The following is a 27,879-nucleotide window of genomic DNA, read 5'->3' on the forward strand; positions in this document are numbered from 1 at the left end:
GAAATTCCTTTGGTGAGCTGTTTCTTGAACTGTTCAATAAAGTGTCTAATTCCAGGATGGCAAAAGTACCTTTTAAGGGGCTTTTACTATAATGTTAATCAGCTAGACAGTTCATAAAAATGTCCAATCGGGTTATCATTTGACACAGCGATTCCCCTTAGGTCATCCTCGGAGAAATGGAAATGTATGTCCATATAAAAACATGTACATGGGTTCTCATAGCAATATTATTCATAGTAGCCCCAAAGTGGAAGCACCCTAAGTGGCCATGCACTGGTGAAAGGATTGAATATTCAAACAGTGGAGTATTACTTGGTAATCAGAAGGAATAAAGTACCGATATTAAAAATCTGACAAGCTGGTCCTGGAATTCATGTAGAAGTAGGGCAGGGCCTCTTGAAATAAACTGCACTGATGGTTTTCACCCTTTATTATCCCAGGGGCTCTCGAGGCCATGCCACCCTCAGCCCCAGCAGGACCTTCTCCTTTTCGCTTTGTTCCTCTCGCTTGTCCTTGCCCTTGGGCTCACTTGAGTCAGTGGGTGAGGAGAGCACTGTTAAAGGTGAAGGGCTTCTACAGACCTTGAAACATTTGCCTTAGTCAGTAATTACGAGATACTAATTTGAAGACACATAAAAACTCAGGCCGTATCTTCAGTTTTATTTAAAAAGCAGTTTGCTTTAAGCCTTGTGTATTAGTTGTCTATTACTACATAACAAATTACGTCAAAACTTAGTTGCTAAAAACAATAAGTATCAGTGTTTGTGGGCAGGAATAGAGAGCAGCTTAGCTGGATGGTTCTGGCTCGGTGTCTCATGATGTCATCTGAAGGCTTGACTGGATTGGGAGGTTCCTGGGGGGCTCACATGCTTGGGTAGTGTTAGTGGTTGCACAGAGGCCTCACTTTCTTGCCACGTGGGTCTTGCTCCATATGGCTGCTTGTGTGTGTGCCCTAGAGTGAGTGATCCGAGAGAGAGCAAGGAGGAAACCACCATGTCTCCTGTCTTAGTCTGACAAGTCACACACTATCCCTTCTGCCCAGCCTCTTCATTAGAAGCTAGTCACTCAGTAGAGCCCACATTCAAGGGGAGAATAACTAAGCTTCACCTCTGGAAGGAAAGGGTATCAAAGAATTTGGGACATATTTTAAAACCACCAATGAATGTATGAACTTCTAAACTGACAAACATTTTCATGAATTTTGCAGTGTTTAACTGTTCTTCAGAGACTAGATGTTTGGCTCTCTGGTGGGAATGACCTATGTGTGTGGAACCGAAAATTAGATCTCCTGTGTAAGACTAGCCACCTCTCTGATACAGGTAAAAACAAATCAAGGTAATCGTGAGCCATGACTGACAGACTCTAAAAGACACAGTGACTCTTCAAAGAGACTTTTCGTGACCAAAGGGGGGGTGCTTTTCTTTCCAGTTCTGAATATAACATGTAGCCACATTCTCCAGTTTGCTTAAGGGCTGCGTAAAATGTATTTCCACCCCAAACTGGAAGGAGAAGGCTCCCCTTCTTTGGCTTCCTCATGCCTTCTAACAGAATTTCTCAGAAGTCGTCAGAAAAAACCTTTTCCTATGTGCTCTTGGGCCTTGTTCCTACACGGAGTTTGATGAGCATGTTGATCCCTGGAAGCAGACTTATGACTTTACAATAGCATTTTATTTTTTATTTTTGGGATCATTGGATTTTCAGTAGATTTCTAAGGATGACCTCATTTTATAGTTGGTTTTACTAAAAAGCTTATTCATGAGCAAACTTACTAACAAAATTCTATTTTCTCAGAATTCTGTTGATAGACATTTTTGTTTTTAACAGAAAAAAATCAGTTTTGACTTCTATTGATACCAAGGATCTTAAAAAATAAAATTAAAATCTGTTCAGAGTAAAAATATTTAAGTATGAATGAGTAAATTTAAATGACAGTAACCTTGACATTGTGTGATACACTGTTAACTATTTTTGTTCTGAAAGTAATCAAATGAACCCATGGACATCCTTAAAAATACATTATTAAGTATGCTGTTGACATCTTAAAGGTAGTGGGAGCCCTGTCAATGGAATATACAGTTCATAACTGGAATTAGCTTATCTCTACATAGATGTTATAAAATATCATGAAAATAATGAGATATCTTAGCAAAATTAAATCCATACCTTACCAGGATTTACAATTTAACCTTTCAGTTCAACATTTGACCGCTAGTAATCTTGTTTGAATCTAGAGTGTATTTTTATGTTTTACTATTAGCATGAGTTATATCTCTTTATTTACATGTATATATTTCTTACATTGCCCTATTATCTGTGAATTTTACTCCATGAATAATTAGTATAGACATACCTTGGAGATATTGCAGGTTTGGTTCCAGACCACCACAATAAAGCAGATATTGCAATAAAGTGAGTCACACGATTTTTTGGTTTCCTAGTGAATATTAAAGTTACATTTACACTGTACTGTAGTCTGTTGTGTACAATAGCAGTCTGTCTAAAAAATGTACATAGCTTAATTTAAAAATACTTTATTGCTAAAAAATGCTAACCATCATTTAAGTCTTTAGTGAATTGTAACCTTTTTTGCTGGTGGAGGGTCTTACCTCAATATTGAAGGCTGCTGACTGATCAAGGTTGCTGAAGTTTGGGGTGACTGTAGCAATTTTTAAAAATAAGACAACAGTGAAGTTTGCCTCACCAATTGACTCCTTTTGTGAATGATTTCTCTGTAGCACATGATGCTGTTTGATAGCATTTTACTCACAGTAGATCATCTCTCAAAACCGAAATCAATCCTCTCAAGCCCTGGGAATGCTTTATCAACTAAGTTTATATAATATTTTAAATCTTCTGTTGTCACTCAACAATCTTCATAGCAAATTCACTAGGGGTAGATTCCAAATCAAGAAACTACTTTCTTTGCTCATCCATAGGAAGCCACTCCTCATCTGTTCAAGTTTTTGAGGTTACAGTATTTCAGCCACATCTTCAGGCCCCACTTCTAATTCTAGATCTCTTGCTGTTTCCACCACATCTGTAGTTACTTCCTCCACTGAAGTCTCAAACCCCTCAGTCATTTATGAGGGTTGGAATTAATTCCAAACTCCTGTTAATGTTGATATTTCGACCTTTTCCCATGAATCGTGAACTCTGTTAATGACACCTAGAATGGCAAATCCTTTCCAGAAGGCTTTCAATTTTTTTTTGCTCAGATCTATCAGAGGAATCCCTTATCTATGGCAGCTCTAGCCTTACAAAATGTATTTCTTAACTAATAAGATTTGAAAGTCAAAGTTACTTCTTGATCCATGGGCAGCAGAATAGATATTGTGTTAGCAGGCATGAAAACAATATTAATCTCCCATAGAGTTCTTGGTGACCAGTTGCATTGTCAATGAACAGTAATATTCTGAAAGGAATCTTTTTTTCTAACCAGTAGATCTCAAATATTAAGTGAACAGATGTGCTGTTATCTAGACTTTGTTGTTTCATTTATGGAGTACTAGAAGAATAGATTTAGCATAATTCTTAAGGGTTTTCAGAACGGTGAATGAGAATTGGCTTCGACTTAAGCTCACCAGCTGCGTTAGCCCCTAATAAGAGAACCGGCCTGTCCTTCAAAGCTTTGGAGCCAAGCATTAACTTCTCCTCTCCAGCCATGAAAGTCCTAGATGGCATCTTCCAATAGAGGTTGTTTCATGTACATCAAAAATCTGTTGTTTAGTAGCCACCTTCATTAATTATCTTAGCTAGATCTTCTGGATAACTTGCTGCATCTTATACATCAGCACTTGCTGCTCCTCCTTGTACTTTTATGTTATGGAGACAGTTTCTTTCCTTTGACCTCATGAACTAAGCTCTGCTACCTTCAGACTTTTCTTCTGCAGGATCCTCACCTCTCAGCCTTCATAGAACTGAAGAGAATTAGGGCTTTTCTCTGGATTAGGCTTTGGCTTAGGGAATGTTGTGGCTGGTTTGATCTTCTATCTAGACCACTACAGCTTTCTCCATATCAGCTGTAAGGCTGTTTCACCTTCTTATTAATCATATGTTCACTAGAGTAGGGCTTTTAATTTCCTTCAAGAGCTTTTCCTTTGCATTCACAACTTGGCTAATTGGTACAAGAGGCCTACCTTTCAGCCTCGGTTTTCGACATGCCTTCCTCGCTAAGCTTAATCATTTCTAGCTTTTGATTTAAAGTGAGAGACCTGTGACTCTCTTTCACTTGAACACTTAGAGTCAACTGTAGGGTAATTAATTGGCCTAATTTCAATATTGTTGTGTCTTAGGGAATAGGGAGGCCGAGGAGAGAGGGAGAGAGACAAGGAATGACTGGTCAGTGGAGCAGTCAGAACACACACAACATATATGGGTTAAGTTACTGTCTTATATGGGCACAGTTCATGGTGTCCTCAAACAATTAAAATAGTAACATCAGGTATCACTATCACAGATCACCGTAACAAATATAATAATAGTGAAAAAAATCCAAATATTGTGAGAATTACCAAAATGTGACACACAGACACGAAGTGAGCAGATGCTGTGGAAAAATGGTGCTGATAGACGTGTTCAATGCAGGGCTGCCACAGACCTTGAATTTGTAAAAGTATCTGTGCAGTTCATTAAGGCAAAGTGCAATAAAGTAAAGACTTCCGGTAACTATGTTGTGAAATATTGAAATCAGGGCTAAAAGGAACCTTTTGTATGTTAATGAAAAGTACCACTTATTATTACAATCTCTCTTTATTTTGCAAGTTGCCTTAGGCAGAGTAATGCCCTGTTTATCAGTTACTCAAGGTAGCAGAATCTTTTAAGAGACTCTATTGGAAAGCTTTGACGAGGCCACGTATGTCACCAGTGGTGCGCTTTTCGTGATTTGGATTTTCCAAATTACAGGGTGCCGGGTAGTGAGCAGGGCTTGCTATTAGGAGCTTCTCATGAAGCTCCTTTCACAAGCCTTGCTCCATTTATGGGCTAGCATGGCTGTTAGGGGCAGTTACTCCATATTTGGAAATAGGCAAAGCTAATCTTAGTATGATGCAGTGGAAAGAGCCTTGAACTAAAAGACAGGACATCCATGCCCTTTCCAGTAATGTGTTATGTGATTCTGTGTATTAAATTGCTACTTCTGAATTATCAACTTTCCATTATTTTCACTTCACAAATAATTTGATAAACATTTTTTGTTTTCTGCACATAGAATTCTCTTCTTCCTTCTCCTCCCTGTGCTCTATCTCTTTTACATTTTTTTTGGGCTAATCCTCACCTGAGGATATTTTTCTACTGATTTTAGATAGAATGGAAGGCTGGGGGAGGAGACATCTATGTGAGAGACACATGGATTGGTTGCTTCCTGCACATTCCCCGACCTGGGCTGGGGATTGAACCTGCAGCCCAGGTACGTGCCCTTGACTGGGAATTGAACCCTCAACCCTTTGGTACACAGGTCGGTGCTCTAACCACTTAGCCACACTGGCCAGGGCTCTTTTTTATCTTGTACCACTAACGCCTCCCTTGCACCCTCCTCTACAGTCACACCCCACCCCACCCCCGCTTGAACTTGGGAAAGGCATACCTACTGTTAAAGCAGCCCTGTGTGGGGAAAAATGATAGAGAGATTTACTCCCCAAATTACAAGAGTGCTAGTCTTTTGATGGGTGAGAAGGCAAAGCAGATGAGTAGAATATTTTTCAAATTTGAATGTTATAAATTACACACATACATACACACACACGTTACATATATTTCATAATGGAAAAATTAACTTCAGTAGGTTTTGTTGCCTACATATGTGGTGGTTCTGAATCTAATACATCAATTCTTTAACTCTTACTGACAAAAGTAATAATTATAACATGTTACAGAAGTTAACATATGTTATAGAAGTTATGGTTACCCTAAACTCATTTTATGATTCAGCTTTAAAAAGATTCTTGGAACTCTATATTTAAATAAGGGAAATACGGTAGAATGTTGGATCTGGTTATTCCAGTAATACAAGGAATTTTGTAAATGTATTAATTGATTATAAACATGCTATTTAAAAGCCACTTTCTTGGCTGTTGACTGTTGGCTAACTCATTTATTGCCAGGGAGCCCACTCAGGATTCTTAAAGTTAAATTAAGGAAAATGCCAATTTTACATCTCATTTGAACTAGCTATCTTGTAAATGGTGATGGTAATTGTCTTTAGGGATCCCTGGTTAATAAGTTAACCCTAATAGTAAAAATGTTCAGAGTATATCCTACCTTCATAGATCAATAATGTCTTCCAAAGGCCTGACCTACTTTGCACAAAATCATTTTCTATGTGTAAACAAGCAAGTGTGATGTAGAAAAGTGTGTGTACTTTATTGTGACTACTCCCTTTATAGTACATGACTGACATTAGACTGAGAATGTTTTTGTTGATGTAATTCACAAAGAAAATAATTTGACCTCTGATTTATATATTTTTGAAGGGATCAGTGCTTTGATTGAAATACCTAAGAACTGTGTTGTGGCAGCAGTTGGCAAAGAACTGAGTGAGTATGACTCCTTTTTTCTTCTATTTTTTAAATTTTATTTTAAATTAGAACTTGTGTATACATTTTGGAAAGATTAGTTAGTATTTCATCTAAGGAACATCTGCCCCTGCCCCAGTCTTGGCCTCCTGGGATTGTAGAAGTGATGTGGCGACCTAGACATGTTCAGGAGGTTAGGTCAGTTTCTGTATTACCCTTGTTCTAACACAGCCAAGTGGGGCAGGGTAACCCCAACTCCTCTAATGTGGAGAAGGCCACTTACAGCCTACTGCCCTCTCTGTTGCTGATCCGTACTCAACACTTATTTAGCAAAAAAATGTAACCACATGAATCCACTGTCAACATTTTGGGAAGTAAAAACCTGAGTTGGGAGGGTTGGAGGAGGGTTATTTGGGGAATTCACTAAGGTGGCACTGTGGAGTTTTTGCCTCAGGAAGCCAGAATGGGGCCCATTTTCTTGGAGGAGTTTATGCCATTTCTCTTAGAGTAGTCGGGTAGCAGAGGAAGGGGTAGCAAGAGGAATTTTGTATATGTGTTAATTGAGTATGAACATTTGGAGGCCACTTTCTTAGCTGTTGACTGTTGGCTAACTCATTTACTGCCAGGGAGCCCACGGTGGAGACAGCCTTTTGTGCTCACTGCCTTGTGACTGGAATTTGGGTGCCAGAATTGATAGAATAAACACGCTTCTTAAAAGGGCTTCTTTCTTGAAGAATTTTTCTATCATAGCCCAGAGGGCATTTGATATTGCTTGTGCTACTTCTTCCAGAGACAGGCCCTGAGATTTGCTGTGACTATCAGTTGGCATGTTTGCAAAATCCAATGAGACGTGAGCTAATGGTCACCGTTTACTAACAGCTGCGAATTGCAGGTCCCACTGCTTTGCAGCAAAGTTTCTCTCTCTTCAACTAACCTTTCTGTGTATAATCAGGTCTGAGAAGTAATTTTGTAGACCCTGTGCTTCTCCTTTCTTTTCTTAAAGTAGTTTCTAAAGGCATTATACATTTTTGTTTAGTTTTTTTCTTTCTCTTCTCTTGCAGAAACTTAGTTTTCCCAAGTTCTCCATTGAGCTGGAACGATGCTTGGCTTTTCCCCTGCCTTTCTCCTCTTGTAGCTGATCAGTCACCTAGTATTTTTATGGTTTTACTCTGACTCAGTGGTTCTCAAACTTTAGAGTGCATTAGAATGACCTGAAGGGCTTGTTAAAAACACAAATTACTGGGCTTTACCCCTTCCCCCCCCCCCCCCGAGTTTCTAACTCAGTGGGTCTAGACTGGGGCCTGAGCTCTGCATTTCTAACAGGTTCCCAGGTAGTGCTGAGGTTGCTTGTCCTCAGACCATGCTCTGAGGACTGCTGCTCTAAATATTTCCATCTGTTTCTTCCCATCTCACTAGTGTTGCTCTACTCAGGCTCCCATCCCCTCTTTTGCCTGGAATGTTGCATTAAGTCTCCTACTTATCTTTCTTCCTCTACTTCAGTGCTTGTCAGATGCCTTCCCTTCCTCTAGTTTAGAGCTTCTTGGATACATTCTTCAGTAGATGCTTGAGGGATCCATCCAAAATGCAGGCCACTTACCCTGCTTAAAAGCTTCAGTGGCTTCTTATTGCCTGAAACAGTTGTTTCTACGCTCAAATTTCTAACACAAAAGTTCAGATTTTTGGAGATTAACATAGAGTTGCCAAATTTTTATTTTGCTTAGTAAAATCAGTAAGAAACAAAAACAAAAACTCAAACAAGCTATTATTTACCACCTTCATTTTGTAAAAATTACTTTTTAACAACAAAGTATGAAGAACATGATCTCAGAAAAAAAATAATAGGACTTTAAATTGAATATATTTACTTTCATGTGGCCTTTATTTTTTCTCATTTTCGCCCCAAATGAATGAAATCTTTGCCCTAGAGGACCAGTATAAGCTCACCACTACCCTGCAGGACAAAGTGCAAACTTTTCAATGTATCAAATCAGGCCCTCAGTTACTTCCTCTCTTCCATCGCTTGCTTGTCAATACTGAACTGCCTGGGATGGATTCCCCTCCTGAGGTATTTCTCACCTCTACGCCTTTTCTATTTCCAAGACCAAGCTTGTGCCCATATCCTTGGTCTCCAGTGTTCCACGCTGGTTTCTCCTTTCTGTGTGAGGCCTCCTTTCAACAGGAGGTGTAGGTTCTGTGCACCAGCTGCAGTGATGAAGCTTCACTAGCTGAGCAAGGCTCTTAGTGCCGAGTCCCCATCCTGGCTCAGAAGGCTAGGATTTTTCTTAACCCCCTTTTTAGAATTGACTATTGCTTCTCTTTGGTCCCTGGGTTTAATTCATATTTAATTCATATTTGTTTTATTTTCTTGAAGTTATTACTCGTCTATAGAGGCCGTATTTATGAACTCACTAAACAGTTTCATGTTCTCTTTTGTGCTTTGTAGTTCTTTGTAGAAACCTATTTAGTAGGTTTCTTTTGTTTGTTTGTTTGTTTTGTTAGTATTTCAGGTTTTTACCTCTGTTAGTTTGATTAAACAATACATTGCTTTTTATTCCACAATCCCAATCTCAAAATCATTCGGTAGTATTCAACTGAAATGGAATTTTCATAAGCTTTGATAGGTATAGGAAGAAAGACCTTTTTCTGTTGACAGCCACAGTTTGAACATAAATGGCTGTCAGGATTAAATAACCTTGCTAGAGATCTTTCAGTTGGTAGAAATTTTCCAGAGATCGAATGAAATGTGGCACTTACCTATTTTCCAGGGAGGAATGTGAGAAAGAAGAGAGACTTTGATAATTAGCCACCACTTGGAAAGGATGTGACCTCTGAAGCCTTCCTACTTCTAGGACATTAGTCACCCTAAACTGTGAGCCCCCACCCTCAGCACTGAGCAGAGTAGCCTGTCATAGCACTTAGTATATCTATCACAAGCTTGTCTGTAGGTCTCACTACCACTCTAGACTGTGAGTGGGCCTTGTTCACATTAGAGAGCTAACTTCCTGGAACATAGTAGATGTTTGGTAAATGTTTGTTGATTGAATCATGCCAGTTGATTTGATTTTGGGTTTTCTGTATTGGTTCAAGTTAGGATTTACATTAGTTTAAAACTATTTGTTAAAGTCAGATAATGAGTAAAGCACCACATTGAAAATCTGTAGTCAAAAGAACTGTATGTCACACAAAAAATATAAGGCATATTCTCCTCAGAGAATTTATAATTTAATGGTGTATGCCTAGGAATCAAAATTTAAGAAAAATAAAAGCAGATGCTGAAAGTCTTCTCTGAGTTGTAGTTAAACATAAATTTGTAGCTTGTTTTGTAGCAATGCTTGCTGGCCTGGGGACGTGAGTAGAGAAAGCCAATGGTGGAGGTGATTCAGGGATGTGGGCCAGTCACTGAATGGGGAGAGTGAGGCGGAATAGCCACACTACAGTAGAGCCCTGGGAAGGATGGGGCTTCATGGGTGGTTGTGGAATTAGAAGAGTTTTACTAAAAGAACAGAGTTCTAAAGACACACTCACTTGGGATTTTAGTAGATTCATTTCAAACACCTCAAGCAGTCGAAAGAAATATTTTAAAGTAGTATGAATAAGGCTCCCTTTGGAGATGGGTTTTCAGTATTTTAGACATTTCTAACTTAATGAAATACTTGCATTTTGAGCAGAAATGTAATTTTATCTTCTTTGACTAGCTTAATAAAATTATATCTGTCTTTTCATTTAGTAATTTTCAGGTTGGTAGCACCAACAGAAGCATCACTAGAATGGGATATTCTTGAAGTTAAGCGCCTCCTTGATCACCAGGATAATATTCTCTCTTTGGCTAATGTCAACGGTAAGCTCCTTGTGTACGTGTTTATATTATGTAAAATTTTGTACTTATTAACATAACCCATTACGAGCTTTAGTCTTGTTCTGTTCTAGGATTTCTAGAATTATCTTCATTAAAATAATACTTTTGATTAGTAGGGATTATACTGTGGAATTCAAGGCAATGGAACTGACCAAGTTTTATAGGTTGGTAGGATACGATTTAGGCACAAGGGAAAGGGTAAGACAGAGAGAAGAGATGGAGGGAGCATCATAATCTCAGGCTCTGTGGGACAGTTGTCATAGGCTGTAAGTACTAAGGCTTAGTAGCATTTTGGCATTTTTGCCAATTGGTTCTGGCTAGCTCCTCTTTTGTAGACCACACAGTATGATATTATATCGCAAGTTACACACTTACAGTTGAATAAGCAGGATTTAAGGCAATTGCTTTCATGATTGAAGACTCTCAAAAAATAGCACCAAACTAAGGCAAAGGTCTGCAGAAAATGGGTTGTATCTGCCCATCCTCATGGTTGTGAGTTTTGACTTGCCAGACATCCTATTTAGTGTCATAATGACTTTAATGAGTATCTCCGGTGAGCCCAGTCTAACATCAGATGGCAGGGTAACAAACCCTGGGATTTACCTAGTTCACTTTTTTTTTTTAATCCTTACCTGAGGATATTTTTTCCATTGCTTTACAGAGAGAGTGGAAGGGGGTGGGGGAGAGAGAGAGAAGCACTGATGTCAAAGAGACACATAGATTGGTTGCCTCCCACACACGCCCTGTACTGGGGCCCGGGATCAAGCCTGCAACGGAGGTACATGCCCTTGGCCGGAATCAAACCTGGGACCCTTCAGTCCGCGGGCCGATGATCTAACCACTGAGACAAGTGGTTAAACTGTTATAAACTTCTCTCCAGAAGAAGCTAGAACTAGTTCACTTTCAAATAAAGTGACATCTTATATCATCAGAGTTGTTCTGGGTGATCTGTGTTCTGAGGTCAGACGAGAGGCCTCCTGGGTGGCTTTACTTTGATAGCCTGGAGGAGACTAAGAGGGTCCTGTAAGGATGCCATGGATGTGATACAGTGGGAGGACTGGACTGTACCCTCTGACCTGAGACGTGGATCGGCTCTTTTTGAGCAATACTTTGCATAAACATGCGACAAGGGGAAGGGCACGGACAGCACTAAGTGTAGTCTCCATTTGTATGCCATTCAGTCACATTGTCCGGTACATCAGTGAGAATGTCCCTCCCACTTCCACAATCCTCCCTAACAGCCATCTTCTTGTACAACCCGCTCCAAGTCATTCTAAGGACCAGATTTGTCTACGGTGATAGAAGTAGTAGTGTTGGGAGCACTCCTTTATTTCTCTCTGGGGGCTCTCTTCCCTCTAGCCATGGATCGCAGCACAAAAGACAAGTTCTTATTTGGAAGACCCTCTGGCACTGAGCCATAAGCTCCAAGGCCTCAGCGCTGCTGGAAAAGGCACAGCTGTGTTCTGACCCACTACACTGGTCACGCCTAGCTATCTCATTTTAGTGGTGAAGCATTGGTACCATTGGCCCAGCATGGCTCTTAATAAAGGTTATGCAATGTTACTGAGGTAGTCCCGACTTCAAGGCATTTCTTTTGCTGTGTGATGTGTAGAGAAGTTTATGACAGTTTAACCAAGAAAGCTATCTTCAAGTATTTCTCTGCCAACTTCTTGGAGGAAAATGGAAAATGGAAGCAAAAAAATTAATGACATGACAGAAAAGCCCCAGTACCTTTTACTTTCTAAACTCTATGACTATAAAATTATACTACAGATAATAAGGATATATAGGAATGATATACAGATGAGTGGTCTGGTAAAATTTGAACATGATATTTTGACAGTCTGATCTTGTATGTAGGGATCTGCCTTGCTGCAGATGTTGGCAGTTTTGAAATGATTATGTTGTATAGTTAGTTCTCAGCTCCACTGTCAGCCCTGTGTCTTTGTCCCACCAATTCCAATGAAAGGTGTTGCCAGTAACTGGGTTTGTAACTCAGAGGGAAAGTGCATTTTCAGTGAGGTGGCCCAGGGCAACCTTAGAATGGGAGACAAAACTCCCACAATTATGAATGAGGAATACCTGGTTTGCCACACAGATCTGAGTGCCGGGGCAGAAGGTTTTCTAAGACAGACATGCTAGATAACCTTGCTTCTCACTTCTGGCAAAAGGCTCTTGGTGCTTCCTTCTTTATTTCATTGCTCTTCTTGTTTTGTGCTGACAACATGGTGTGGTAATCAAAAAGGATTAGTACTTATGATGGATAGGTAGACAGATGCCAGGTGAGGTTTTCATGCTGACTCCTGAAAGTCCATACACATATAATACATCATCATTGAGGTTGTTAGGTATGAAACATTTTGAATGATCTGTTTGGGAATATAAGTAATTTACACAGCGATAAACTGCATCGACTTAGGTGAATGCCAGTAAATTGGTTTTTAGTGAAAAATTCCAACTGGGCAGGGATACTTTTATCTGCTGCATAGATGGATCACAGACACTTGAAGGATTAAGTCAGAGCAGGTAACTTTGTGGTCTCAGGAGGTTACATTAACTCAGTTAAGACACATGCAGAGTTAGAGTCAGGAACCTTCCCTCCTTAACCTCTCTAGTTCTTTCATACAACTAAAGAAGTTAAGGTGTGAAGATTCCTGACTCTAACTGCATGTTTGCAGAGCTGGAGTCAGATGCTTGACTGAAATTGGAGAGGGGGGAAGGGATGTAAAAGGTGGCCACGGAAAGGTCAGTGCTCCGTTAACTTTGCCACTGTTAAAATTAGAAGCCTATTTCCACAAATGAGAGATGAGCTTAGAGCAAACTCTATAGAGCCTGCTAATCAACTATAGAAAGTGGACTTGGAACCAAGACAAATAATGTTTACGTGTATGATTGCTGGTAATTCTTCATTTCTAAGAGATTATTCATCTAGTTACAGAGATTTCTGTCCTGCTGGTTTACTTGAGAAATAGAATAATTAAATCATAATTACTCATCTATGTATTCCTAATTTACAAGTAACTGGATGTTTTAATACCATTACTATGGAATATTAACAGGGGCTCAAAATAATACTGGGACTAAAAAATAACATTTGATGTTTTTTTAAAATGGCTAAATGTTTATTATTTAATTTGATTTTTATAATCATCCTCATTTAATGCATGAGAAATCCAAGCTAGAGAAAGGTTAAATGACTTTCTAAAGACCAGATGGCAGAGCCAAAATTAGAGGTTGGCTTTCTAGAGTCATGCTGCATTGTTCTATTCTACCTCACCCTGAATATGTAAAAATTAAAGTAAATTATATTCTTCATGATAAGTTTTAGTCTCAGCAGTTGAACATTTTCTGTTAAATATATAATTTGTAAAGTGTCTTAGTTGGCCCACTAATTTCATTTTATTTAAAGGATTTAAAAACTTGTTATTGTACAAGTAATACATAGTCATAGAAAAATGAGAAAATAGTATGAAATATTAAAAAATGTAAAAATTAAAATTAAAATTCTCCCACTATACAGTATTAAGCACTGTCCATATACTTCTAGGTGTTTTTCTGGGCATATGTATGTATATACACATGGTTTGCTCTTTTGTAACAGTATATCATGAATATATTTCCATATCAATCAATATAAAGATACTTAACAACTTAATTTTTAATGACAACATTAGTATTTCATTTTGTGGGTGTTTTTAATTCAATCCCCAATTGTATGTTTAGGTTATCTTCAGATTTTTAATATTATGAGTAACAACCCTGTTACATGTCTTTTATGTATGCTTTCCTCTGGATAAATTCCTAGAAGTGGACTTGTTGAATCAATGGGTTTACATTTTTTTAAAGGTTTTGATGTGTATTTCCAAATTTGAAGGGATCATACCACTTTATACTGGGACATTAGTAGTGTGTGAGTGGGCTGATTCCCTTTGCTTTTGCTAACATTTGGATATTTTCCTGTTTTATAATTTTTCCCAATTTGCAAGTCAATAAGTAGTATCTCATTGCTTTTAGATTTTTTTGATTATTAAGTTGAACATCTTTTCACAGGTTTATTGACCGTTTATATTTCTTGTTTTGCCTGTTAGGTCTTTTGCCCATTTTTTCTGCTGCAGTATTCATCTTGTTCTTAATGACTTCCAAGAACTCGTTATGTATCAAGTATAATAAATCTATTTATTTGTCCCTGGTCAGGGCTAGTATGGGAGGCAACCAATCAGTGTTTCTCTCTCCCCTCTTTCTCTCTCTCTAAAAATATCAATTAAAAAACATATCCTCAGTTGAAGATTAAAAAAAACCAAAAAACCCTCCTGTTTTGATATCTAAGTTGCAAATCTTCCCCATCTTTTTGTCATTTAATTGCATGATTTTTTTTGCTAAGGAGATATTAACTCAGATACCTTTCTCTAATCCCCACCCTACCTCCTTTAGAGCCTCTTAGTACTCTATATTCATAAAAAATATTTACCTTTATTTTCTTCAACCCTTTAAATATCTTTAATGTTTTAATCTCTTTGAAACTTATTTTGGTGAGCAATAATAGAAAAATATATATCTATAGGAGATATACATATATATACACACACATATCTGCCCCAAGTTCTTGGCACAAAGCTCCTAAAAACCCTTATAATTTCCTAAGTGATAAGAGCACAAGAAGCATCTTTTGGTCTAATATTTGCTCTAATATTTCCTGACATAGGGTACTAAATCTCTTGGAATTTCCTGGGTGATAGCAGTATCTTTTCTTCTAATGAGGCTACTCTTTCTTAGGCTCCTGGATGGGTCTGGTTACCAGAAAGACCAAACCATGATTAGAAGCTTGGAATTTTCAGCCCTATCCTGTCTTTCTCCAGTCAGGGGAGAGGGGCTGGAAATGGAACTAATAATTGATCTTGCCTACATGATGAAACTTCCATAGAAATCCCAAAAGTGGGATTCAGAGATCTTCCAGGTTGCTGAACCTGTGGAGGTGCTGGGAGAGTGTCATGGGAGCCCCATAGCCCTTCCCACATACCTTGCCCTGTGCATCTTCTCCATCTGGAGGTGCATATGTATCCTTTATCATATTCTTTATAACACACTGGTAAGCATTAAGTACACTGCTTTCCTGAATTCTGTGAGCTGCGCTGGCAAGTTAATTGAACTAGGGTTGTGAGAATTATAGCTGATCAGAAGCATAGGTAACAACTTGGACTTGCTATTGGCATCTGAAGTGGGGGGCAGTCTTGTGGGACTGAGCCCTTAACCTGAGACATCTGATGCTGTCTCCAGGTAGAGAGTGTCAGAACTATGTTAAATTGTAGGTCACCTAAGCTCTTGTCACAGAATTTCTTGGTGTGGGGAAAACCCACACATCTGGTGTCAGAAGTGTGAGTGTGGTAGTGTGTGAAAGCAAAAGAGACACACAGAAAAAGTATCGGTTTGCTAAATAGTATATGATCCAAGGTAAGGTTCTTTTATTTTTATTTCCCAAATAATTAACCAAATATTCCAGCATGAGGTATTTCTTTGCTCACTAATTGAAATGCAGTTATTATCACAGATTAAATAAGTAACCTTGAGTCTGTTTCTGGTCTTTCTGCTCTGTTACATTAATCTTTCTGTTTGGCTTATCTAGGTACCTCACTGTTCTTGTTAGTGTGGTTTTATAGAGCATTACTACTAGGCAGTCCATTCGTTTTTACCTGTAGGTAAAATGATCAATAATGAGACATATATGAACTCTGTCTAGATTTGAGTTTCGTAACTGGCTCCCATGTTGGAGAGCTGATCATCTGGGACATCCTGGACTGGACCATGCAGGCCTGTGAACGCAACTTCTGGGACCCATCTCCACAGCTGGACACTCAGCAAGAAATAAAACTCTGTCAAAAACCAAATGACATTTCTATTCATCATTTCACATGGGATGAAGAGGTAAAAAAAAAAAGAAAATATAAAGTTTTTAAGTAACAATTTAAAATATTTAAATTGTTTTAAGAAACACTTTGGGAAAAGAGTCCTTTTGAAGATTCTGTTGTATTTCCTAGAGAGGTAAAGGAAGTAAAAAAATGGAAGAGTTTTGTTCTTTTAGTCTACTAGCATCCTGGGCAAGATGAGTGTGTGATTTCAGTCCTTCAGCCCTTGACATTGATGCTCTTGAAGTACTTTACATTGTCTTTGCAGTAAGAGATTAATAACAATGGATTAATGAATTCTGGCTCAGAAAATATATTTAAAGGGGAGTTTATATTTTTTATGATTACATTTTTAAATGTAGTCATAAGAAATTTTTAAGAGTTGTAATCTTAGAGGAGGGGAGTTGGGGGAAGCTTTTATTTCACTTTATTTCGTGCCTTTCTATACTGTTTAAATTTTCTAATCATATGCATGTTATTATTTTTATTAAAGTACTGTAGCATAGGTTTCTTTCTCTAGCTGTTATATTTCAGAGAGGAAGAAAGTGATGCTAAGGGGTGTTATATACAGAGCTTTCTCTGCATTATCAGTGTGTCCTTTTACCTTTTAAATGCTGAGCTTTCCTTTGTGATTTGAAAGTTTTGGACTTCAGAGGGCACCACAGTAATTGGGGCTGAAGGCTGGGAATAGGGGAAGGTAACAATGGCTTTCTGATGTCACACCAGGGCTGGAAATCTATTACACTAGGTAGTGGTAAGCACTAGTTTTATGCCCATTTCTGAATTTCCCCCCCAGAATGTATTTGCAGCAGTTGGAAGGGGTTTATACGTGTATAACCTTCAAATGAAGCGTGTGATTGCCTGCCAGAAAACTGCACACGACTCCAGTGTCCTGCACATTGCCAGGCTTCCAAACAGGTACAAGTTCCCATCTGCTCTGCAACAGATGAAAGAAATTCAGTTCCTAGCGCTACCAGTGTAATTTCTCCAGGGGCAGAGTTGCCTGGCTTCATGGCTTGACCTGCTGTATTCTTCTGGAAATGGAGAATGCCACGAAGCTGTCTCTGATAAAAGAGTTTGTGGCCGTATATTACAAATTTACAAGAAGCATGGTTCAAATGAATTATATTGAATTTCCTTATAAGAGGAGATACTTTAAAATATGGCATTTATTTTAAAAGGTAAAAGACTTTTAGGCACTTACTCTGTGCTAATTTTTCTTTTTATATTTTCCATAAGCTCATCTTTTTGTTGTTTATAGCCAGAATCAAATGGAACTGTCCTGTTGTCGAAGGTTACCAAGGGAGGACTTTCCTCTCAGGGTACATTTGGCTGCTGAATTTTTAGGGAGGAAATTATATGAGGGGAATAGTGTTATTTTCTATGCAGGGTATTTTCAGACTGAGAGGCACCCCAGGAAGAGATATAGTGAGAGGAGAACAGGGACTGTCGCTCAGGATACTATGAAAGTGTAATTCATACCCTGTTTTCCTGAGTGCATTTTAAAAAATGAAGATGAAATATTTACAAATTTGAGCCAGTGTAACAATATAATGCGTGTCTTTTCTGAAGAGTGCTTTTACTTTGCATTGGAAAGCCATGCTAAATTCTGAATTTTATTGGCTTCTGCCAAGAGCCAAATAAAAGCAATGGAGAGGCCTCCACTGACTTCTTTCAATGCAAATTTAGCATTGGCCCTGCTTGGTGCTCCGTCTTTTTTCACTGATTTTCTGTTCTGACAGGCAGTTAATCTCATGCTCAGAAGATGGCAGTGTACGCATTTGGGAGTTACGAGAAAAACAGCAGCTTGCAGCTGACCCTGTACCAACAGGTGTGTGTCTTTTCTCAGAAAGGCAATCTTTTTCTCACATGAAAGACATAACCACAAGAATAATATTTCAGCGTGCTCAAAATAGGCATGTCTACATGACGCATATGGTGATTGGAGTCTAGGATTCATGTGTTAATACTGTTTCAATATAGAATTGCCTGTTTACTTCTATTCAAGTCGGCTAGGATTTTATTGTTTTGAGGGGAAACTTATTTTTTGGTAATCTGACCACATCGCCTAATGAAGTAATTATTCATTTATATTGTTTATAATTGTGCCTGATACCCAAACAACTTGTATGGTCAGATGTCAAACTAAAGTGTTCTTTCAGACTTGAAGCATTAGCATTAACATTGAACTCCACTTATTGAAAAACACACTTTTGTGTTTATATCCTGTTTTCATGAACTCTTAACCCTCAGGTGTTTGGTTTGTAAAACAAAATCCTGGTTTGTTAGCAACCTTTGCGTAAGAAATCAGATGCTGGTACCTCTGGAGTGTCTTCTGGTTATCTGAAGTCATAGGGTATTGTTTTTTGGACACTCATGTTCCTTTTGGTCAACCTTTGTTGATAGATCTGAGTTGTGACCTTGTTTTTGGACACTGCCATTCAGGCCGGTTCCTTCTCTTTTGTTCCTTGTCTATCTTTTTGTCATGTTAATATACTTTCACCGGTGAGTGGGGGAATAAAGAGAGATCAGCAACAAACCTGGTTAGCTAAGAAAGATGAAATGAAGCAACGTTATAAAAACCCTAGCATAGTGCCGGGTCCCATCCCTTCAGCCCTTGACTAAAATAAGTGCAGCCCTGGCCGGAGTGGCTCAGTTGTTTGGGTATCGTCCTATGCACATAGGGGTTGCCCTTGGATTCCCTGTCAGGGCGCATGTCCAGGTTGTGGGCTTGATCCCCAATAGGTGTGTGCAGGAGGCAGCCAACTGATGTTTCTCTCCCTCTCTCTCTTTCTAAAATCAATAAAAACATTTTAAAAAAAGTAAAATAAGTGCAGAAGATCTTTGCATTTAAATTTTGCTTTTTTGATCTCATATTACTATCATAAGTAAAGAGCACAGTAGTTTTGAAAATGACGGAAATGACTGTGCTTTCTAGGCTTCTTTAACATGTGGGGGTTTGGAAGAGTGAACAAGCCAGCCGGCCAGCCTGTGAGAAAGCAGCAGGAAAATGCCACCTCCTGTTCGCTGGAGCTCACTGGAGATTTGATTGGACACTCGTCATCTGTAGAGGTATCATTTTTAATAGGCATATGCATGCAGGGAATCCCTGCTCTCGCACGTCACTGCTCTTCATTCAGATGGTTGTAAAGACCTAAACTTTCTCTTCTCTGTGCATTTTTGCCGAATTGAAACATGGAATAGGATAGATTATAGTATATGCAGTTAGGACCCTTCTTTACAGAGATATGATTTGAGGAACCAAGGAATCGTTGCTCCTACATCAGCCATTTTCAACCTTTTTCATCTCATGGCAAACATAAACTAATTACTAAAATTCTGCGGCACACCAAAAAATATATTTTTTGCCTATCTGACAAAAAAAAAAAGTATAATTTTTATTCATTCACACCAGAAGGCTATTGTTGTGCTGGCTGTTGTCATTTTCTTTTTTGATAATCTAAGGGAAAACAGGTCAGTGCCCCTGATGAAATAGTCAGGTACTGCATGTTTTAAAAATGCTTGCAGCTCACTGGCTGAAAATCGCTGCTCTAAATAATGGGCTTAATCACCATTATTTATGCGATGAAGATGGCTGACAGGACACTGTGAATAATGCTGAATGTGTAACAGTAGTAAATAGAGGCTGAGTGGAGGGTTGTGGTTACACACACACACATACACACATATAGACATGCAGAGTTAGCCTTATGGAATCTGGTTCCAGGGGCCCCTGTTGTATTCATGAGTAGAGCACTGCTTTACTGCCCTTTGAAGGACACTCATTTGTCAGCTTTAGTAAAACCCAGTGTCTTATCATTATGCATATAGGAAAATATTAGTTGGGAATTATAAAGTGCATACAATTCTAGCTTGTGGAAATCCAGGTGCATTAGTATTTCCTTAGGAGCCATTGATATAAGGAAGGGATAATACGAGGCAAGGCAAAGAGATGGCTGGGCCTGGGAATGTATGATAGCAGTGCAAGCAAGGCCCTAAGAAAGCACTGTCCCAAGTCGTTCTCCCCTTCATAGCCAGGGAGAGGCAAATTACTTGTCGTTTGAAGGTGCATTTATGCCCGGAAGCAGAAGCACCACTTGTTATGGGGCCCTTCCTAGGGTTTCAGGTGCTATGCTAGACAGTGGAGTTCACAAAGAGATGGAAAACACAATACTTGCCCTTGTGGATCTTATACTTTAGTGGAGAGAAATGATACAGACCTAATAGGTTGTGAAATCTAGGCTTCTTATATAGACCCAGATGCGGAGCAGACAGTGAATGTTTGGGAATTAGAAGAAAATGGTTAGTGGAAGATAGGGGACTTGAGACTAGAGCTGAACCTTGAAAGTTGGGTAGGACGATGCTCCCCGATGTTGGGTACTCGTCTCTGCTTTCCTCTAACAAGCAGCCCAGCTGTTTTGTCCACTGTTTGACTTTGTCCCGCTTGCTTGGCCATTGTGTCGTTTGGGAGTGGTGAGGATGGAGTGTGGCAGACAGAAGGGCAGAAATGGGAGCTGCTTGGTGGCAAAGAGCAGCTCGCCAGGCTGGAGCGCTGGGTTTCTGTGAACACGCGCTGGTGTAGGAGATGAAGCTCAGGAAAGGAGCTTTGGTTAGATTATGAATGCCCTTGAGTGTAAGGCTGAGGAGTTTGGACTTTATTTTTAAAATAGTAGGAACCCATTAAAGTTTCTCAGTGGTGGGGGAAGCCTTCAAAGTGGCACATTTGTCATAATATAGAAATGCCAGTTCTTAGGAATGTTCCTGAGCGAAAGTATTGATACTTAAAGATTTTTTTTTTAAAAAAGTACCTCTGCTTTATTGAGAAAATCTAGATCATCTCTTAGGTATACTGTCTCCTGAGTTTCTTCACTCCTGTTACTGTATTTGCTCTGTGCTCTCCAACCCAGCCCCTCTGCGTTCTGAATTCTGCCTTTTCCGTGCCCTGAGGAATTTGGTCCAGTATCCGCCCCCTTCACTCCTACATCATCAGCTCTCCTCATCCTGCTATCTTCAGACATGTAAATTATTTCAGAGGAAACGCTCATCCTCTTGTCCTTCAGTGCTGTTTTATTTCTCCTCTTTATTTCATTCTTTCCTTGGAGGAGCTCCTCCTTTTCATGGCTTCATTTATCTGCTCTCTGACGCCAGCTCTCCACCCCACAGTACTCACTCTGCCTTCCCCTCAGCGCTCCATTCTCCTAGCCGTAGTTCCCAGCCTGTTCTTCACTGGGTATGACCTTCCGTTTATTTGGAGGTTTATGTTTTTGAAGCTTCCTCTGACGATTTGTTATTATATGTTCCCTTTTCCTGAATTTCTGTGACAAATTATAGTCTGAATGACATTATTATATAGTACCTGATCCACAGTCTTTAATTGGCACCCTAATTGTTTCAGCTATGATTTGGTTTTTACGACTGAATTAGAACCTTCTTGAGGGTAGGGACCATAGCATATAGATGACACTCAGTAAATGCTTATGGATGGATTGATTACACCTCCCTCTACTTACAGATCTGAAGCCAGTGTTTATCTCGGAGAATTTTGAATTCAGACCCTTTTTTTGGGTAGCCATTTGTCTACAAATAATGGGGGAAGTATAAGTGGCTAAGTAAAATAGGTCTGGCAGGACTTCTGACAAAATCTTAAAACTAGTACTTGAAGAATAATAAATTCAGAACATACTTTGGGAATTCATGTACATTACAAAAATAGCTATTATAGCTCTGTAGTTGGGCAGTATTAAAGTTCTGATTATTAAAATACTAGATATTGGTCTAGTAGTTACATTTTTAGCATTTATATATTTGTATGTGACTGTTATCATTTTCCATGAGAAATCTTAAAGTGTTGATATCTCCAAGGTACACATCTTACAAGCACACATGTTGATCTAGTTTGGCCACCTCTCGAAGTTCCTGTACTCAGTAGTTTTAAATTTCTTTACAGATGTTTCTGTACTTTGAAGATCATGGACTGGTGACGTGCTCTGCCGATCACCTCATTATTTTGTGGAAAAATGGAGAACGAGAATCTGGATTGCGCAGCTTAAAGTTGTTTCAAAAACTAGAGGAGAATGGTGACCTATACCTTGTCGCCTAGTTTAAGGAACTTAGAATACATATGCATGAGCTCCGAACATCAACTACAGGGGAATACTCTGGAAACCATTCACATGCAGTCACTTAAATGTGTATTGTTGTTCTTGTCACTATAAAATTCTGATTGTTTGAATTCTCTTTTTGTGGGCACACAAACCAGCAACAAGTTCTTACGTGTGAGTGGATCCACCAAAGAATATAACACAAGTATTTGAGTAGTGGATTTTTAAAAAGAGAAGTTTTCAGATCATACTACAAATATCTGTTGATAAAGAATTAAATTATACCATTGTGTCCTTATAGACAATTAAAAATTTTTTACACCAGAAATTATGAGCTTATGGTTAATGAGCATAGTACTCAGAACCTCTTTCTTTGTTTAATATAATTTTATTACCTCTAATTCTTATTCATCATTAGATTTTTTTAAAAAGTTGCATATAGTTTCTTTCATTTAGTCTTTGGGTTTTTAAATACTTGTTCTCTAAAATGAATATTTTAACCATACCTGTTCATTCCTTTAAACATCTACTTAAGGAACCTGCTTTTAAGGAAATAAATATACATGATAATTATAGAATATATTTTGGGAGAAAAGCCCACTGAAGAGGAGGTAGGATGTATCGTAACTTGAATTTAAACTTTGCGATCTCGAGAAACCCGCTTCTTCTCTGTAGGAAACAGGCTGCACAGTGACTGCACGCTGTGCTGCTGCTGAGTGGTGAGTGCTATGCGCGGAGCTTCATTTGAACTCGGGTCTTGGGAGGGGGTTCAAATAGACAGTAAAATGGTGGCATTAAGTAGAAGCTTTTTAATCTTTGGTTATCTTTAGAGCCCATTTGATTGAGGACCCTGGTGATAAACTGAAATACACCCTTTCTCCTACAAATTCCCCTGGTCCTTAGTGACTAATTATCAGTGTTCTATAGAGCAAATTTGAGTATCTCACTGTTTAACTACAGCTTTTTTTTTGATGCCAACTAATTTGTTAAATCATTTTTTTAGTTCTAGCTACTAAAATCCCTATAAACTGAAATCAGTAGGAATCTTATAAGGGTGTATCCCTGACAGCCTCCACCCCAGTGTGAATTGGCCTGAAGAGCTATTGGCTAGACTGGCACTGCACCAGCCACTGCCCCTCATCTGTGCCAGCGGTGAGGAAAGAGTTACAGTGTTTCCACTCAGAGAGGGGTCCAGCGTGCCTGGTCCACCTTCCCACTAACGGTCAGAGAGGAGTCCAGCCTGCCTGGCTCCCCTTACCATGGACTCAGAAATGAAGTTTCTTGCATTGGCCTCCGAGATTTAATCGCCTCCATCACCCACCAGCGTTTCACCAGAGCATTCTTTCTCCCTTTGGTATGAAAGGATAAAAATTAAGAGGTGATCCGCACTTTAAGAATTGGGCGCGGATAGGAGTGGGGTTACTCTTAAATTTAAACTGCTGATAAAAGAATCCTGTAAAGCAAGTGCAAGGTGAGGACGTGCCAGAGGGCTGATGCTTCTTCACGAGCTTGCCCTGCAGATTCATTTGGTCACCACACACACTCCTGATGGAGTCTTTGTAAGTTGTTGTTTTCACTAGTTTTACCTTTCACAGTTGCTTCCACGACTGTCTACAAAGACTGAAGAGCTAAGTCACCTGTGCCAGACCAGTGCCATCATGTTATAAAGGAGAAAACCGAGGCCCAGAAGGGTAAGGCCTTACAATTTGCCAGCTCTGTCCCCTTACCTTCATTGAGCAGCATTAAAAACACATCAGAGAGGACTGGGATCAGAGATAAAGGCTTATATGACTACCACATGAGGAAAACCAAATAATGGTCTCAGTTATTTGTTTTAATTTGTAATGAAAACAGCTTTATAGAGAAATATATTAAAATTTATTACCTCCATTACAGAATAGAAGAACATGAGTAGGAAAATCAGCACCCCCTTTGAGCCAGCAACTTGCTACCTGTGGTATATTCGAGGAGTTGTGCAGATGACTTTCTAATCTTTCATCCTGAAACTGGAGCGTGGTTAGTATCCCAGTGCCAGGCAGACATGCCATCTGGTCTGAGTGCATCAGATGGTCGATCAGTTTGATTAAATAATCTCAGAATCGTTTTCAGGCTTTAATTTTCCTCTATAGATGGACTTTACTCTATTAGTAGCTAGCGTTTTCTTTGGAAATTTTACATTAGGTCATGAGTTTGTAAAGTTGTTTTCTTGAATTGCTTATGACATATTCAGTGAATTATATGAGGAACTAATATTTTTAACTGCTTTATTTCCTAATCTGTTCTGGGTTAGTATTTTGTGATAGGATTCTATTCACAGGGGGTCTCACAAACCACAGGTGAGTTTTGGGGGCAAATTTGCCATAAGTACCATGGCAAATCCCTCTGTTATTATGCTCTAGTTAATTTTCCACCACGAGAAACCACTATGTCTAGAGGGAAGCCTCCAACCCACTCACTGGACTTGATGGTTTTTGCCTTCATGAATGCCCTAATTTAGAAGAATACAATTATAATTGAGGTCAACATGCATTACGTGCATTTTTTCCATCTTAGTTTTCAGTGGTATTATATCTGCAAATAACACTCTGTAGTGTACCTTATTAACCTCATTCTCTGGCTGTATTCAAACACAATCAAGAACCTAAACTTTGGTGCAGTGTATCATCCCTTCCCTTTATCTTCCTCAAGTGGAGTGGGCTCTGATTGAACTAATAAACCTTGTTCTTTGCCCACAAGACTAACCAGTCCTGATTCTAAAGGCAAGCAAATTTTAAAATCTTAAATTGGAAGTAAAGAATGACTTAGTTAAATTATAGGGTTATTCTGGTGCAGGTAACAATGTTTTTTAACTTTTTCTTCTGGTTAAATAGGAGTAATAACATGACTTCTCTTTGTATTAGATAGGGTTGCATTTTCCTAAATTAATATAGCTCCCCTCAACACAGAATGTTTTAGTAAACAACTCAGGATAAGAGGCAGTTATAATAGTTTATACCCATCTGATGCACATTCCATCTGAAAAACTGTATTTCTAGAAAAATGACTCTTTGGAGGAATGCACTATTTAGGTAGCAACTCAGAAGATTACACCATAAAAGACCAGAACTATGTGGAAGCTTTAGTACCTGGCAGTCTTAAAGAATTTAAGTTAAGATGAAATTAATTTGACATTCCACTGAGTAAGCTTTACAGCTTACATTCAGATAGAAAATGTGAGACAGCTGATAAATGTTTCTTACTTACCAGATGGAACTGAGAGGGATGGTCAGGAAAAGACTATCCTCACCTTGAGCAAGCTCCTGAAGCCTAGGCAAACTTTTAGCTCCTTAAAACGGGACTCTGTAATGTGTTCTGAAAACAAAGTATATGACTCACAAAATAAAGGACACTGAACTGAAAGTTTGAAATTATGAAAAATCTAGGTCAAAGAGGAGGTAAAATAAAAACAGCTGTTGGAAATGAAAAATGGCTGTATTTCACAGAAACATTTCATCACATTTACATACTGTAGGTTACAATACAAAGCTAGCTGCTGTCCTGACCAAGCACGTTCTCTCACCTAAGATAATTTAGATACACTTCTTTGCATGGATTGTCATATATGTTTCCATTTTTTTTGGTACAAAACATAGAAAAAAACATTGGCACATTATGTAGTGATAAGTCATTTTTTTTTCTTCCCATGTACTAATTCCAAGTGTTCTGCATTCCAATTTTCGTTTGAAAAAACAGATTCAATTGATTCAGTCTGTTTATACCTCTTAAAAATGCAGCATGGAGTACAAAGAATTTGAAAGAAAAATGAAGATATTTTGTTTACTGAGTTTCTAATATTTATAATACATAGAGAGGGGTTGACTGATAAAATAAAGGAAAATTTCAAGTCTAACTTCATGTGGATCACAGAAAGTTGTGAAAAGAGCCGTATAAAAATATGCACTTGTGCTTTAGAAGCTTTTACATACAATTAATAGTATTTACTGTTTCCCCATATGTCTATTTTCTGATATATTTACACATCTTGCAATTTTTTTACATCATTAAAGGAAAACTGCATGATCGCAAATATAGATAGGTTAAAAACATCTGAACCTTGAAACTTCCCGTCCCCTCCCCAAACATATACATATAGACGGTACATGGTATACAACATACTCGATTGACTTATATCCAGAAAATTTAGATTGATTTCATAAAAATTTTAAACAGCAAATGTATATAAATTTTTTCTTTTTTAAAAAAAGCTTGTCCAAGGGCATTCAGATTTAATGGCTTGTGTATAATACTCACTATAGTGCCTTGTGACTGCCTCTGTTAGGGAATCTCATAGAGTCCCCTGAAACACGATGTCACTCCCTTCCCCATCATGGATGGCTTTCTGTTAGGATGAATGCCTTTCACAGGAAAGAGGGCTCCACAGGCTGCTGATACCAGTCTAGAGAAGGCACTCACCAGGCCACGGCTGTGTTCTAACTTGGGTGTCATAACATCGATCAGAAGAACCACTTAGCCATGGAGGCTGTGAAGCTAACCGGTTTATCAATAATTTGGTCCTAGTTTTGCTCATTTTATATAGTTGGTTTTTTTTTCTTAGATATTCTTATGAATCCTTCAGACCAGTGCTCTTGAGGAAAATAGTCAAGCTACACAGTGACGGTGACTTTTGTGGTAAGATATGAGCTGAACACTAGCTAAGCTACTTGGTCACCATCCAGGGAGATGGGCTCAGAGGCACCAAGTCTGCTGCATGTGTCCTGCTAGTTATAGTCATTCATCTCCATGGTTGATGAGGGCACATGGGTGACAGCAGGGCAAAGAATTTTGCCCTGCGTTTGTTCTGTCACTGATTGTATAAAGAACATTTTTCTTCATGGAGCATGACCTTCTAAAAATGAAATCTGGGGGCTTATTTGATTCAAGGTCAAATATTAAACATTAGCTCCTTGACCTACACTTGTCATTTTCATGATAAAGGAAAGCCTCATTTATACTACTGTGATTCACCATGCCCTTTGTAGATAAGAGGTCCCCTTCTCCCATCTCGGCTTTAGCTGTCAGATGGAAGCCTCAGACTTTTGCACTTCAGGTCATCTAATGTCTTCCAGTGTTTGTAGTTATTGGATAAATGTTGCATCAGGGCTGGCAGATGCGCAAAGGCTGCAAGGATGTAAAAGAAGCCGGTTAAATTAAGTTAGGTTCCCAGAAGCACAGGGCTGGGGTTCTTTGGGACAAATTTGGGATCAGAATCACAGGAGAAGTACCCCAGGTCAGGCCTTAGGCTGCAAGTGAACACACAACATTAGAAGGTAAGTCATTAAGCACTAGTTTCTGAGATACAAACAGGTACTTCCAGTTAAAAACTGAAAAGCCATTACCAAAAGAATCTGTGATTCACAGTAGATTTTAATACATTTTGTGTTCTTTCTAAAGTTTCTCCCGGTGCTAGAATAAAACTGCTGTAAGCTTTGGAAGAGGTCCTTTGAAGAAGTAAAGACTTGCTTATCAATTTATCA

General features: G+C 38.8%; 2 protein-coding genes across 3 annotated transcripts in view; one reads left to right on the forward strand and one right to left on the reverse strand.

Annotated features, from left to right (window-relative positions):
- WDR41 (WD repeat domain 41) overlaps positions 1 to 22,497 on the forward strand; it is a 36,170-nt gene extending 13,673 nt beyond the window's left edge. For both annotated transcript variants that reach the window (XM_081133704.1, XM_081133705.1), the window contains exons 6-13: positions 1,208 to 1,319; positions 6,468 to 6,530; positions 10,237 to 10,347; positions 16,100 to 16,284; positions 17,062 to 17,183; positions 18,008 to 18,096; positions 19,204 to 19,337; positions 22,213 to 22,497. In XM_081133704.1, coding sequence (XP_080989830.1) covers positions 1,208 to 1,319; positions 6,468 to 6,530; positions 10,237 to 10,347; positions 16,100 to 16,284; positions 17,062 to 17,183; positions 18,008 to 18,096; positions 19,204 to 19,337; positions 22,213 to 22,365 — 969 coding nt within the window. In that variant the 3' untranslated portion in view covers positions 22,366 to 22,497. The remainder of the gene's footprint in view (positions 1 to 1,207; positions 1,320 to 6,467; positions 6,531 to 10,236; positions 10,348 to 16,099; positions 16,285 to 17,061; positions 17,184 to 18,007; positions 18,097 to 19,203; positions 19,338 to 22,212) is intronic.
- An 87-nt stretch (positions 22,498 to 22,584) lies between these two features.
- Positions 22,585 to 27,879, reverse strand: part of PDE8B (phosphodiesterase 8B) — a 175,562-nt gene continuing 170,267 nt past the window's right edge. The window contains exon 22 of the mRNA XM_081133703.1: positions 22,585 to 27,523. Coding sequence (XP_080989829.1) covers positions 27,414 to 27,523 — 110 coding nt within the window. The 3' untranslated portion in view covers positions 22,585 to 27,413. The remainder of the gene's footprint in view (positions 27,524 to 27,879) is intronic.

This window comes from Miniopterus schreibersii, assembly GCF_964146895.1.
Source record: "Miniopterus schreibersii genome assembly, chromosome: 3".
NCBI classification, from domain to species: Eukaryota; Metazoa; Chordata; class Mammalia; order Chiroptera; family Miniopteridae; genus Miniopterus; species Miniopterus schreibersii.